Below are 13582 nucleotides of genomic sequence, written 5' to 3' on the forward strand. Positions count from 1 at the left end.
ATCAGGACGTCTGAACGCAGCCAGAGCCATTTTCACAAACTAAATGCTGCCCCCTCTTAGTATGGGTGGAAGGGAGGGAGGGTGGCTGTGTGGTGGGGTTGGTCAGTGGAGGCTTCCTCCCCTTATGCTCTTCTATTTATTTATTTATTTATTTATTTTATTTTATTTTAAAACATTTTTTATTTAAAAACATTTCTCTAGCGCCACCCCGTCATTTCTGGCGTTGTGGGGCTTTACAATAACACATACCACAATTTCCATTTAAATCCCTCAGCCCCCATTAAAATGTAAACGTGGGATCGGTTCCTGTTCCAGGACCTAATTGGGGAAACACATCCTGCTAAGGCTGGAGGTGGGACAGCATGTTCTTGATCCGGATGCAGAAGTGGCCGTTTGGGAAGGGGGGCACCAGGTGGGAGACGGCCTGGCCTGGCCTGGCCTGGCGAACCTGTTTCAAGGGGGGGAGGCTGCCGTGCCTCCCAGTCCCCCTCCCTCGGCCATTGCTTGAACAGGAAGCGAAGCCCAGGTGTCCTGGGTGGCCGGTGGTGGGTTTTGCAGGTGATTTATTCACTCGGAAGAAACAATTCCCTTTTAAGCTCACCGTTGCCTGGGTGGGGGTGGGGGTGGAGGGGGGCAGAGCTTGGCCTCCTTGTTCAAGGTGTGTGTGTGTGTGTGTGTGTGCTGAAAGGCAAGGGTGTGCATGCGCTCTAAAATGAAATGGATTCTCCTGGGTTTGGGGGTCACATGTGAGAGCCCAAAGCGTGCGTGGAGGTGGCCAGGGTTGCAAGAGGGCCCTTTGCGAAAGTGGACCATCTCAGCACATGGACTTGGGAGGGGAATCTTGTGAAAGGGCAGAGCCAAGGGGGGGTGTGCGCGTGCTAGTGTGCGTGTGTGCCTGTGTACTTCTTTGCACCCCAGCCCTGAGCCCCCCCCCGCCACACACCCCTGCAGCCAGCTTGTCATGCCGCCCAGTCCCTTGACTCCAGCTGTGAGCCTCTTTGCTTTCGGTGCCTCCGAGCGTCGGCCAGATCCTGTGCTGAAACCGGACAACATGTGAACACAAACCTGTTTGCTTTGGCAGCTTCTCCTCCCAAATGGAGCCTCCGCCCTCTTCCGCCGAGAAGGGCTCCCCCGGACTCCCCTCCCTACTCTGCCGGGGCTGCCTGGTTCTGCCCCTGCAACGGAGCCCTGCTGCGCCCTTTGCAGAGTCTCCGCTTGCCCCCATATTGTCTGTCCTGACTTACCTGCTGCCCCCCCCCCCCCCCGGGTCCCTGCAAATGTGCTTCCTGGCTTTTGGGGAAAGGGAAGCACCTCCGTGATGCAGACTGTTTGTGTGGGATGGCCAGATGCAGCTCTGGGAAATTTCTGGGCCTTGTGCTGGAAAGGGCTGGTTCTGGGCGGCCCTCTTGGCACCTTGTGGCCATAGCACTGAGTGTGTGCGCGTGTGTGTGTGTGTGTGTGTGTGTGTGTGTGTGTGTGTGTGCGTGTGCTATAGAAGGAGTCCTTATTTTCCCCACTCTGTGAGTTTTCACACTTGGAGAGACGGGGCTGGCCTCTTTATGCTGAATGAACAAAATGCACAAAAGGTTGCTGAATCATAGCTGCACTGAAACCAGAAAGACAGGGACGGGTGGTGTGTGTGTGTGTGTGTGTGTGTGTGTGTGTGTGTGTGTAATATCTGCTTGTGTAGCACCTCAACTTTGGAATTCTCCCACAGGGGCCGTTTGCCTGGTGCAGCCGGGTTTGTTAACGTTTCGGCACCCGTTTCATTTCTCAGGTGCTTTTCGGTCGATGTGACTTTAGTAATTCTGTTTTCCTTGATGGTGGTGGTTTTGTTGATCTGGCCATGATTTTATTTTTCTGTTGCCAGCTGCTCTAGGAATTCTAGAATGAACTCTCCGAAATGAACAGACTTGCTCTTGCTCTGAAAGTAGCTGTAAGAGCCCAGCTGGGCTCTGGGTTCAGCTCTCTCCTGGACTTGAGCTGGAAGCTCTGCTTCTCCCTCCTGCTTCCATTCATTCCCAGCACCCACGCGGGTTTTAGTCCCGTCCTCCCAGAAAATACATTCCCCCCCTGGGGTCTGCTGCAAGCTGGAGCAGTTGGCTCTGGGATGGCCTGGAGCTTTGCTTGGGATGTGTGACTTATGCTATCATTGTCAGCCGGTGTCGTGTTAAAGAGCGTTACACAAGGGCCGTGGATCCTGCAGCGGAGCGTGGCCCCCCCATGATACGGGGGCAGACCGGAGCTTATTTTGTGCGTCGGGCTTCAAACGTTCTTGCTAATAAGACACTGGAGCTAGCAAGCCACGTCAGTCTTACCTGGCCTTCTGAACCGGTGGCCCCTGGCAGGCGTGGTTTCTCAGGCTGCCTTCCCCCCAGCTGTGGGATGTGGGTACGGTTGGCTGGCTGGCAGGCATGGAAAAGGAGGCCTACCTATGGGACCTGCAGGCCCGCTCTGGCCTCCAGGAGATGAGGCCCATTGCAGCTGCGTTTGGCCACCTCTCTCCTGGCTACTGTGGGGCTGGAGCATCTCGGCCTTTGGGCCAGTCTGGACGGGATGCAGGAGATCCATGAATAGAGACCCCTGGGCACCTCCCCTGATGGGGACGTAGCAGTGTTGGGGGTGGGTGGGGATTTTATCCAGGAAAATGAAGGGGGAAGGAAAAACTCGCCCCCTCCGCTTTTCCGTTCCGGCTCCTGTCAGGGATGCTTTAGGGTGGATTCCTGCGATGAGCAGGGGGCTGGACTCGATGGCCTTGTAGGCCCCTTCCAACTCTGCTATTCTATGATTCTATGATTCCTGGGCTGTGAGGACACGTCTGCACATACACGGGACAGTCACGTGGCCCCCTCTGATTCTGCTAACTGCTGAGGGGTATATAGTACTGGGATGGAGGGGGGCTGTGTGTGTGTGGAGGGACTTTTTAAAAATCTCTGCTGTCGAGGTGGAGGGGGGGCGGCTCTGTCCACTGGCAGCCGCCAGGGTAGGTGTTTCTGTGCCCCCCCCCCCAATGGGGCACTGACTGAGCAAGCTGTCCAGCTTGTCGTGGTAGGCAGGTCTGCTTATTGGGATCAGAGTTGGGGAGGGTCTCTGGCACAACTCACGCTTGTCCCCCCTCGGTGTGGGGGGGATGGAGGCTTGGGGTGGGCGCCATGAAGCCCCAGGCGCACCTGTGCTGTGGGAGTCCAAGGCAGGGGGGTTCCCTTTTCTCCTAATGTGGGATTGCTGCCAACTAGCCATCAATGGTGTTTGTGGTGGGTTGCAAACAAAATATTAGAACATTGAAACGGATCAAACCCTCTCCAGACCTCAGTGTTGACAAAGCAGCCAGCCGGCCCCAGAGCGCATCCCGCCCTTGAACTTGCCCTGTTATCGGCAGAACCCCGAGTGCCCCCGTCCCCCCTCCCTTCCTCTCCCCCCCCCCGACATGTGTTTCCTCTGCTCTTGGAGGTGCGCCTTCATTCAGCTCCCTTTCGTCCTGAGGCTTTGGGGTTGTGTTGAGAGTTGGGGTTTTTTTTTGGAAAAAAGCTTGCTTTTGAATGGTTGTGAAGTGGTGCTAGCTCAGCAGCCTGCCAGCCAGCCAGGCAGCGCTGGGCCCGGCCTTCCTTGGGTGGGCGTCAAGGCCATGGGCATGCATGGGGTGCTGGTGGGTGGGGGGGTCGGGGACGGGGAGCAGCCTTGTTTGGGGGCCCCTGCGTGTGCATGCATGCGTGCAGCCTCTTCTGGGCCTGTAGGGAGGGGTGCTGTGCAGGACCTCTCCTCCCCGCTTTGCCGTTCTCTGCGCTAACCCTGCCCTTGTCTTCTGCCTCCCCCCCCCCCCCCCATGCCCAGGTGGTACAAGCTCCACTCGAAGCCCGGAAAGAAAGAGAAGGAGCGCGGCGAGATCCAGCTGGGCATCCAGTTCACCCGCCACAGCTTGACCGCTAGCATGTTTGACCTGTCCATCAAGGACAAGCCCCGGTCGCCCTTTGGCAAGCTGAAGGACAAGATGAAGGGCCGGCAGAAGTACGACCTGGAGTCCGCCTCCGCCATCGTGCCCAGCAGTGGCGGAGCGCTGGACGAGGACTTCGACCTGGGGGGCCGGAAGGCCAAGGCCAAGGGCTTCTTCTTCAAGAACAAGCTGCGGAAGTCCTCCCTGACCCAGTCCAACACCTCCCTGGGCTCCGACAGCACCGTCTCCTCGGCCAGCAGCATGGCGGGCCTCGGGATGTCCGAGGGGCTGACTCAGTCGCCCAGCCGGCACAGCAGCCTCTCCACTGACCGCTCTGGTAAGCGGCGGGGGCGGAGGGGGGAGCACTTCCTCCAGGGAAGGGGAAGGGGGGCTTGTGATGGGGGGAGCACGGCACGGCGGAAAGGTCAGCGGCCATATAGTGTTCAGCGGAAAGTTTAGAAGTGAGAGGAATCAGGACAGCTGGCCGCAGCCTGGGCAGCCACGTACACCACGGGCTGCTCCGAGGGCCTCTGGCGGCTGTCCACAGCCCCGGCCACATTCTGCACCCAGGGCCCGGTAGAGCCGGAAGGCTTCGCTGGGAGTTGCCCTCAGAAAACATTCCGTTCTTGTAGCCCTTTTCTACTTTTCTTTGGCTGTTGTGCAGATGACTGGCTTAAAATGTTGAGCAGTGAAAAAACAATCCCTTTCAAAGACCAGAATCCTAGCAGTTTTCCTTCCCACTCTCCTGGTCACAGTCTGAGGTTTCCCCCAGCCCCAGCCCAATCCCAGACCTCTGGAAGCTGGATTTGAACCACACGTTGCAAATCGTTCCAGAAGCACGGGGCTGCTAGTGCTGATGGCTGTGTGCTGCCTCCAGTATCAGAGGCAGGAAGCCTGTATACAGCAGTTGCTGGGGAACATGGGCAGGAGAGCGCTGTTGCACCTGCGTTCTGCTTGTGGGTCAACAGCTGGTGGGCCGCTGTGGGGACAGAGTGTTGGGCTAGATGGACCCTGGGTCTGATCCAGCCTCTGGGCTCTTCTGGTGCTCCTAGGTAACATCGGATGCTGCCTTCTACTGTCTCGGTCCATCTAGCCTGATGTCGACTCCCTCCGGGCTGCCCACAATCTCCTACAGCCCTGCTGCTTGGGACCCTTTAACTGGAGGTGCTGACGGCTGGCCTTGATCCAAGCCATCCAGTACACGCCATAGTCCAGGACCAGATCCTGTCGCCTGCTGAGCTCTGCATGGCAGCCTGGTGCCCTTCAGATGTTTGCAGCTTCAATTTCCGGCAGCCCCAGCCAGCTTGGTCTGTGGTCAAGAATGCTGGGAGTTGTAGTGCAAAACATCTGGAGGGGACCAGCTTGGTGGGCAGCTGCTGAATGGGATGTCTAGCCCAGAGAAGAGAAGACTGAGGGGAGACATGACAGCACTCTTCAGATACTTAAGAGGTTGTCACACAGAGGAGGGCCAGGATCTCTTCTCGATCCTCCCAGAGTGCAGGACACGGAATAACGGGCTCAAGCTACAGGAAGCCAGATTCCGGCTGGACATCAGGAAAAACTTCCTGACTGTTAGAGCAGTATGACAATGGAATCAGTTGCCTAGGGAGGTTGTGGGCTCTCCCACACTAGAGTCATTCAAGAGGTCAGGGATGCTTTAGGGTGGATTCCTGCACTGAGCAGGGGGTTGGACTCGATGGCCTTGTAGGCCCCTTCGAACTCTGCTATTCTATGGTTCTATGAAGTAGCTGCAACGTGGAGGGGCGATGAGCGTGACCCTGCTAAGTTTCAGTGACGTTACAGGACTCGGCTGTTTCTCATCTGAGACTATGCAGAGTTGAGCGGCCGCCATCTTTCCCAGTATCTTACTCAAGAATGGAACAGGGACGATAGTTATCCAACAGCAGAGGATCCAGATTTGGTTTCTTTAATTAGGGTCTAAGCGTGGTTTCTGGAAGGGCAGCTGGAGCCGCTTCCCTTGCAGGACCACGAACTGCCTCCGAGGTCCAGATAGCAAGCCCAGGCCTGACAAATTAGGTGGGACGAGGACCCAAAGAACAGGCGGAGGGTCTGGCACCTCGTTGGGTGCACAAGCTGACCCAAAGCAGTGTAACGAGATATAATAATAATAATAATAATAATAATAATAATAATAATAATAATAATAATAATAATATATTTCTTTCCCACCTCTCCACTTGGATCAAGGCAGGGAACAACAATGAATATAAAACTCATTAAAAACTGATTAAAAACATAGCATACATCCTAAAAACATTCTAAAATTTTACTCTCGCTGCCTGCTGTTCCGACTCCGTCACAACCTTGGCGTCCAAACAGGAACAGATGTGAGCAATTTTATCTGCACGTGTGATGCAACTTGGTCACAAAGGGGTTCCCCCACCTGGTCTACTGACAGCAGGTCGCTCATCAGGTAAACACTGGCCACATCTATACCAAGCAGGATATCGAATCATAGAATAGCGGAGCTGGAAGGGGCCCACAAGGCCATCGAGTCCAACCCCCTGCTCAATGCAGGAATCCACCCTAAAGCATCCCTGACAGATGGTTGTCCAGCTGCCTCTTGAATGCCTCTAGTGTGAGAGAGCCCACAACCTCCCTAGGTAACTGATTCCATTGTCGTACTGCTCTAACAAAGTTTTTCCTGATGTCCATCTGGAATCTGGCTTCCTGTAGCTTGAGCCCGTTCTTCCGTGTCCTGCACTCTGGGAGGATCGAGAAGAGATCCTGGCCCTCCTCTGTGTGACAACCTTTCAAGTATTTGAAGAGTGCTCTCATGTCTCCCCTCAGCCTTCTCTTCTCCAGGCGAAACATGCCCAGTTCTTCCAGTCTCTCTTCATATAAGAGGCAGGAGCCACATGACTGCTTTATGGTGGGATTGTAGTGCCCTGGCACCTGTTGGGGCCCATTGAGACGCACCATAGACCGCTTTCATAGTGCAATACCCTGCTTGGCATAGAGGAGGCCACTGTTTCACATGTACAGATCCACGGTGGCTGAGAAGTGAGCTTTTCTTCACCACCATTGCTGCCACAGAGGAAGCACCATGTGTTGGGTCATATCTAAGAGACCATCAGAATTGGTCCCACCCCCTGCAAATGCTAAGAGTGGCCAGTAGGTCAAACCTGGAGCAGATAATGATCCGTCCATGACAACAAAGCTATTTCTAGCTCCCTCCGCGACAGACCATTCACCTGCAAGCCAGAACAGGAAACTGAAGCCTGCTGCGTATTGTTGGAGACGGGCCCACACTTGTCACAGCAGCCGTGAAATCCTGAGTCAAACTAGGCAAAGTGGCTCCGGTGTGCCTGCTGAGGTCTTCCGGACCCGTGGTCCTGGGGCCTTCAGCGTCACTTCGGAGAGTCTGCGTTTGCCAGCTCCGGCAGGAAAATGGAGCCGCAGGGCGGGGGGGGGCGGTACAGCAACAGAATCCTGGTCGCACCAGGGGGAGGCGCTTGGCAAGGGTGGACGGCTGCTGGGTTGGCATCTGGCCAGGGGAGGCGGGACCAGGGCCGCACGGGCAGTGCCCCTGTGGAGGGCTCTGGCTGCAGCTGCCTCTTCCGGAGTCAGTGCAGGTCACGCTGCCCTGGGGCAGGCAAGCGGGTGGGGTGGGGTGGGGTGGGGGTGCGTGCCTTGGGGTCTGACCCACTCCTCCCTTCCTCCCTCCGCAGTGAGAGACTTCCTGCCCTCCCCAAAGCTCACCCACAAGAGGGCCTTCAGCGACGAGGTCTCCCAGATCAACATGCTGCCAGAATCCAAATCGGTCCAGAGCCTGAAGCCGCAGAACGAGCCCGTCTCCCGGTCTTCGCTCTGCATCAACGGAAGCCACGTTTACTGCGACGAGCCCTCTCCGAAGCCGGCCTTCCTCTCCTCCGCGCCTGCTCCTCTTCCTCCGGCCCAGAGCAGCACCCACAAGCCCGACCCGGGCGTCACCGTGGGGCTGGGCGCCCCGGATCCGGACCTGCCGCCCTGGTCCGGCAGCGGCTTCCCGAAAGGGCCCTCGAAGGACCCCCCGAGGTTCATCCCCTCCCCGCCCATCCTGGCCGCGCAGGAAGAAGACAAGCTCTCGGTCAAGACCATCGCCCTCAGCAAGCACCGCGGCAGGGTCAAGATGGAGGAGGGGCTGCGCGGGGAGAGCAAGCCCGTGCAGGTGGCCACGCCCATGGCCTTCTCCGCAGAGGGGCTGCGGGGGAGGGCCCACGAAGAGGCCCAGAAGCGGGAGGAGGGCCGCAGGGCCACGGCTGGCGTCTTCCGCCGGGGCAGCAGCAAAGAGAGCGGGAAGAGCAGCGCGGGCGAGAGCGAGGCGGGGCCCTCGCCGGGTCCGGAGGGGAAGGCGAGGCGAGAGGCCGGCGAAGAAGAGGGCAGCGGCAGGAGCAGCAGCTGGTTCGGCCTGCCGGATGCCAAGGGGCCTGCCCGGAAGCAAAGGTGAGCGGGGCGGGGTGGGGGGGGGTTGCCCTGCACCGGCCAGCTGAGCCCAAAGGGTCGCTTGATGGCATGTCGGATTCTGGAGCTTGTGTGCTAGCACCTGCCCCTGAGGCGGGGGGGGGCGGCGGCGGGGAGGGGGCCAGTCCCGGGTGCAGGATGTGGCTTAGGCGGCTTTGGCAGGATGCGTTGGCTGCCACGGCTGCACAGCCTCTCTGGCCGGCGGTGTCCCTGGTGCTCTGTGCGAGACGAGAACGACACGGTTTCTGCCGAAAGGGCCCCCCCTTCGGGGATGGGGGCGATGAATGGACGGAGGATCGGAAGGGTGGCGGACGTGCACCTCAGGGTGGCCGTGGGTGCGGACAGGCTTTGCTGAAGCAGGTCGGAGGGGGTGCTTGAACAGGGGAGGGGAGCCGTTTCTGGCCCGCGTGCCGGATTGCCTCCCAGGCCAGTTTGGCGGGCCGCGTGATGGTAGGGCGCTGGAGCCCCTCCGCCGACAAATCGGCCCGCCTGTTTTGCCTTCTTCTGTGCAAAGAGAGGCCTGGAGCTCTGCGCTTCTCTCTGCACGGAGACAGGGACTCAGCCGGCACCTGGAGGAGCGGCTCGCGTCGAGGCTGCCTGGTTCGTCTGCCAAGTGCCATCCTGATTGGGTCGTGCAGGGGTCACTTGGCCAGCGCCTGGTGCTTTACTGAGTAGCAAGAGGACCGGGCCTCTGCCCCGAGGAGCTTACAGCTTAAAATTCAGCACCGGGGAGACAGAGGAGCGGCAGGGAGGCAGAGGCAGAGCTCAGCGGGGAGAGGAGCGTGTGGCAGTTGCAGTCCTGCAAGCTGGGGTTACAGGCAAATCGCTGGCCGTTGTGTTCATGCAGGGCTGGAACTGGCCCTGAGGGCCACGATCCGTGCCTTCAGTGGCAGTGCTGGCATGGAAATAGTGCTTCTCCAAGCACCGTTGTGGTGGGGGGCACAAGCTCTGCCCATCATCATCACCAGTCACATGGCCAAATTCTTATTCTACGAGCGAACGGACCCGGCTTTGCACAGATTGGAATCAAAACTACGTCCTCGTACAGTCCCACCTGCCGCCTGCCACCTCCTCACACCTGCAGGTGGAATTGGCTTCCCAGGTGCACAGCGTGGGCTAGCAACCTGCAGCCGGATGCCTCCCTCTGTGGGCTTGGGCCCCAAGCCGCGGAAGAGCCGCCTCGCTCTTGGGACTGAGAGGGCGCCGGGGGGGGGGGGGCAAGGGAGGTTGGCGTCGGCTTGGGTCCCGTTCCGTGCGCTGCAGTCATTCCTTCCCAGCCGGGCCAGTGGTGAAGGATTGGCTCTGCACGTAGGAGAGCCAGGGCCCGCTGTCAGCGTGTCGATCCGTGCTGCGCCTGCACAGGAGAAGTGGCTTGAGTGTGGTCGTGGAGGCCTGGGAGGTAGGTGCTCAAGGCTAGCCCAGGATCCGGTGTGCGACAGGGCAAAGAGCCTTGGCCTTGTGGGATCCGGAGAGTTGCAGACATAAGAACACAAGCAGAAGAGTCCTGCTGGATCAGGCCAAGTGTCTGCCTCCGGCTGCGGCCTACCAGATCTCTCCCCCCCCCCCCCCCCCCGGGACTGTGTGTTTGGCTGTGCCTACAGGAAGGACGTGGTGCAACTGCCCTTGCCCCCTTGGTCTGCAGAGGCCTGTGGCCGGAGAGCTGCCCCTCCTGGTCCTTCTGAGAGGGGTGGCCCAGTCCCTTGGGTTGTGCCTGGAGGACTCCTGGGAGCCACGAGGAACCCGGCCGGATTCCATGTGCTCCAGCGTGCTGGTTTGCCAATGCTGTCATAGAATCATAGAATAGCAGAGTTGGAAGGGGCCTACAAGGCCATCGAGTCCAACCCCCTGCTCAGTGCAGGAATCCACCCTAAAGCATCCCTCACAGATGGTTGTCTAGCTGCCTCTTGAAGGCCTCTAGTGTGGGAGAGCCCACAACCTCCCTAGGTAACTGATTCCATTGTCGTACTGCTCTAACAGTCAGGAAGTTTTTCCTGATGTCCATCTGGAATCTGGCTTCCTTTAACTTGAGCCCGTTATTCCGTGTCCTGCACTCTGGGAGGATTGAGAAGAGATCCTGGCCCTCCTCTGTGTGACAACCTTTTAAGTATTTGAAGAGTGCTATCCTGTCTCCCCTCAATCTTCTCTTGTCCAGGCTAAACATGCCCAGTTCTTTCAGTCTCTCTTCATAGGGCTTTGTTTCCAGACCCCTGATCATCCTGGTTGCCCTCCTCTGAACACGCTCCAGCTTGTCTGCGTCCTTCTTGAATTGTGGAGCCCAGAACTGGACGCAATACTCTAGATGAGGCCTAACCAGGGCCGAATAGAGAGGAACCAGTACCTCACGTGATTTGGAAGCTCTTCTTCTATTAAAGCAGCCCAAAATAGCATTTGCCTTTCTTGCAGCCATAGCGCACTGCTGGCTCATATTCAGCTTGCGATCTACAACAATTCCAAGATCCTTCTCGTTTGTAGTATTGCTGAGCCAAGTATCCCCCATCCTGTAACTGTGCCTTTGGTTTCTATTTCCAATTGTGTGTCCGATTGTGGGCTAGAATGAGGGACACATGGCCGGGTAGGCCGCCTTCCAGGCTTTAAGGCTGCAAAGAAAGCAGAGGAGTCCCTCCCCCCTCCCTCCTCACTCTTTCCCCCCAGAATCTTGCATAGTTACCAGGCTCTGTGCCGGAGTAGCCCTACGGTCATGATTTGATTGAAACAGGTTTATAGAATCGTAGAATCATAGAATAGTAGAGTTGGAAGGGTCCTATGAGGCCATCAAGTCCAACCCGGTGGTTGTTTCCGATAGAATGCCGAACAGCGCTGCTGATCCCGCTGCACCTGTGCAAGAGTGGCGCCCGGCTAGGTCCTGTGGCCTTGGAGGTCCACGGCCACGCCTCCAGATAGTGGCCACCAGATGTGTACTTGTGGGCGTGTTGCCATCCAAAGGACTTGTGCGCCTCTTTCGTCTTTCCCTCAACTTTTTTTTCTGGTTGTTTTTAAAAAGAAGTGGTGGAAAAATGTGAAATAGTTACAGATGGCGGAAGACATTGAATGGACCCCCCCCCCCAAATAGAATTGAGGCAGGGTGATTGTAGGCTAAACCTTTAGCCTGGAAGCGCCCTCATTAGCCTGGCCCAGTGTCTGCAGCTTGTTGTAGCCACAAAAGACCATCATGGCCGTCGTGCTGTCTGAGGCCAAACGCTCACCTCGCCTCCGTCAAAGGCCACTCCGGGGGCTTCATTGGGCAGCATGCAAATGGGGCGAAGGGATGAACGGCAGCTGTGCCGGAGGGACACCCGGGTGCTTCTGCAGGTCTCCGGAAGGGTTTTCTGCCGTTTCGTTTCATTTCCATTCGTTACATTTCTACGTCTCCCTCATAGCTGAATTTCTCTGGGCGGCTCACAAAAATGTCTTAATATTGTTCCGGTTCTTCTGGAATGGAATGGAGCAAGTCCAGCCACTTGGGAAGGATTTTGGATTTTTCTTTAAATGTTGTTCAGAGAGCTTTGGCTGTGGGGCGGTATATAAATGTAATAAAATAAATAAATAAATCTGAATATCTCACTTAAACCATTCTTGGAGAGAAGCAGCGAAGGCGGGATTGTTATCAAGAGGCATTTGGCCACGTCAGTGTGGCAGGATTGGAATTACTCCCTGTGGGGCACCCCACCCCGGGTGAGGCCTTGTCTGTGGATGCTGACCAGGAGGAGGCTTTCATTTGGGCCAGGTTTCAGTCTCTCTTCATAGGGCTTTGTTTCCAGACCCCCGATCATCCTGGTTGCCCTCCTCTGAACACGCTCCAGCTTGTCTGCGTCCTTCTTGAATTGTGGAGCCCAGAACTGGACGCAATACTCTAGATGAGGCCTAACCAGGGCCGAATAGAGGGGAACCAATACCTCGCGTGATCTGAAAGCTGTACTTCTATTAACGCAGCCCAGAATAGCATTTGCTTTTTCTTTGCAGCCACATCACACTGTTGGCTCATATTCAGCTTGTGATCTGCAACAATTCCAAGATCCTTCTCATTTGTAGTATTGCTGAGCCAAGTATCCCCCATCTTGTAACTGTTCATTTGGTTTCTTTTTCCTAGGTGTAGAACTTGGCATTTATCCCTATTAAATTTCATTCTGTTGTTTTCTGCAGCAACAGGAGAACATAAGAAGAGCCCTGATGCTGAATCAGACCCAGGGTCCATCTAGCCCAGCACTCTGTTCACACAGTAGCCAGCTGTTGACCAGGGACCCACAAGCAGGACATGGTGCAACAGCGCCCTCCCACCCATGTTCCCCAACAACTAGTGTCTACTAGTTTATTGTTTCTGATACTGGAACCTTCAGAACTAGTAGCTCTTAATAGCCTTTGCCTCCAGGAATTTATCCAACCCCCTTTTAAAGCCGTTCAAATGGGTGGCCATCACTACATCTTGTGGTAGAGAGTTCCATCGTTTAACTATGCGCTGTGTGAAGAAGTCCTTCGTTTTCTCTGTCCTGAATCTCCCACCAGTCAGCTTCATGGGATAATGACCCCGATGGATTTTAGTATTATGGGAGAGGGAGAAAATGTCTCCCTCTCCACATTCTCCACGCTTTGCATAATTTTGTCCACCTCTATCATGCTCCCCTCAGCCTCCTTTTTTCCAAGCTAAACAATCCCAGCTGTTGTAACCTTCTCTCATAGGGGAGATGCTCCAACCCCTTCATCATTTTAGGTGGCTTTTTCTGCATTTTTCCCAGCTCTGTAATATCCTTTTTTAGGTGTGACCAGAACTGCACACAGTAGTCTAAGTGTGGTCACACCATAGATTTGTATAAAGGCGGTATGATACTGGCAGTTTTATTCTCAATTCCTTTTCTTATAACGCCTAACACGGGGTTTGCCTTCTTGACAGCGGCCGCACACTGGGTGGACATTTTCATCGATTTGTCCACCACAATCCCAAGATCTCTTTCTTGTTCGGTCACGGCCAGTTCAGATCCCATCAGGTTATACTTGAAGTTGTTTCCCCCCCCCCCCCTCAACATGCATCACCTTCACACTTGCTTCCATTGAACCGCTTCTGCCATTTGGATGCCCACCCTCCCAGCTTGGAGAGAGATCCCTTTGGAGCTCTTCACAATCCCGTTGTGTTTTAACCACCTTAAATAAGTTGGTGTCGTCGGCAAGCTTGGCCACTTCACTGCTCACTCCTAA

General features: G+C 56.2%; 1 protein-coding gene across 1 annotated transcript in view; it reads left to right on the plus strand.

The window, feature by feature from the left end:
- The window catches only part of RAB11FIP5 (RAB11 family interacting protein 5), a 72634-nt gene that overhangs the window by 38656 nt on the left and 20396 nt on the right, over window positions 1-13582 (plus strand). The window contains exons 6-7 of the mRNA XM_063136055.1: window positions 3832-4268; window positions 7624-8377. Of these exons, the coding sequence (XP_062992125.1) occupies window positions 3832-4268; window positions 7624-8377 (1191 nt within the window). The remainder of the gene's footprint in view (window positions 1-3831; window positions 4269-7623; window positions 8378-13582) is intronic.

Source organism: Elgaria multicarinata, chromosome 10, assembly GCF_023053635.1.
Source record: "Elgaria multicarinata webbii isolate HBS135686 ecotype San Diego chromosome 10, rElgMul1.1.pri, whole genome shotgun sequence".
Lineage (NCBI taxonomy): Eukaryota > Metazoa > Chordata > Lepidosauria > Squamata > Anguidae > Elgaria > Elgaria multicarinata.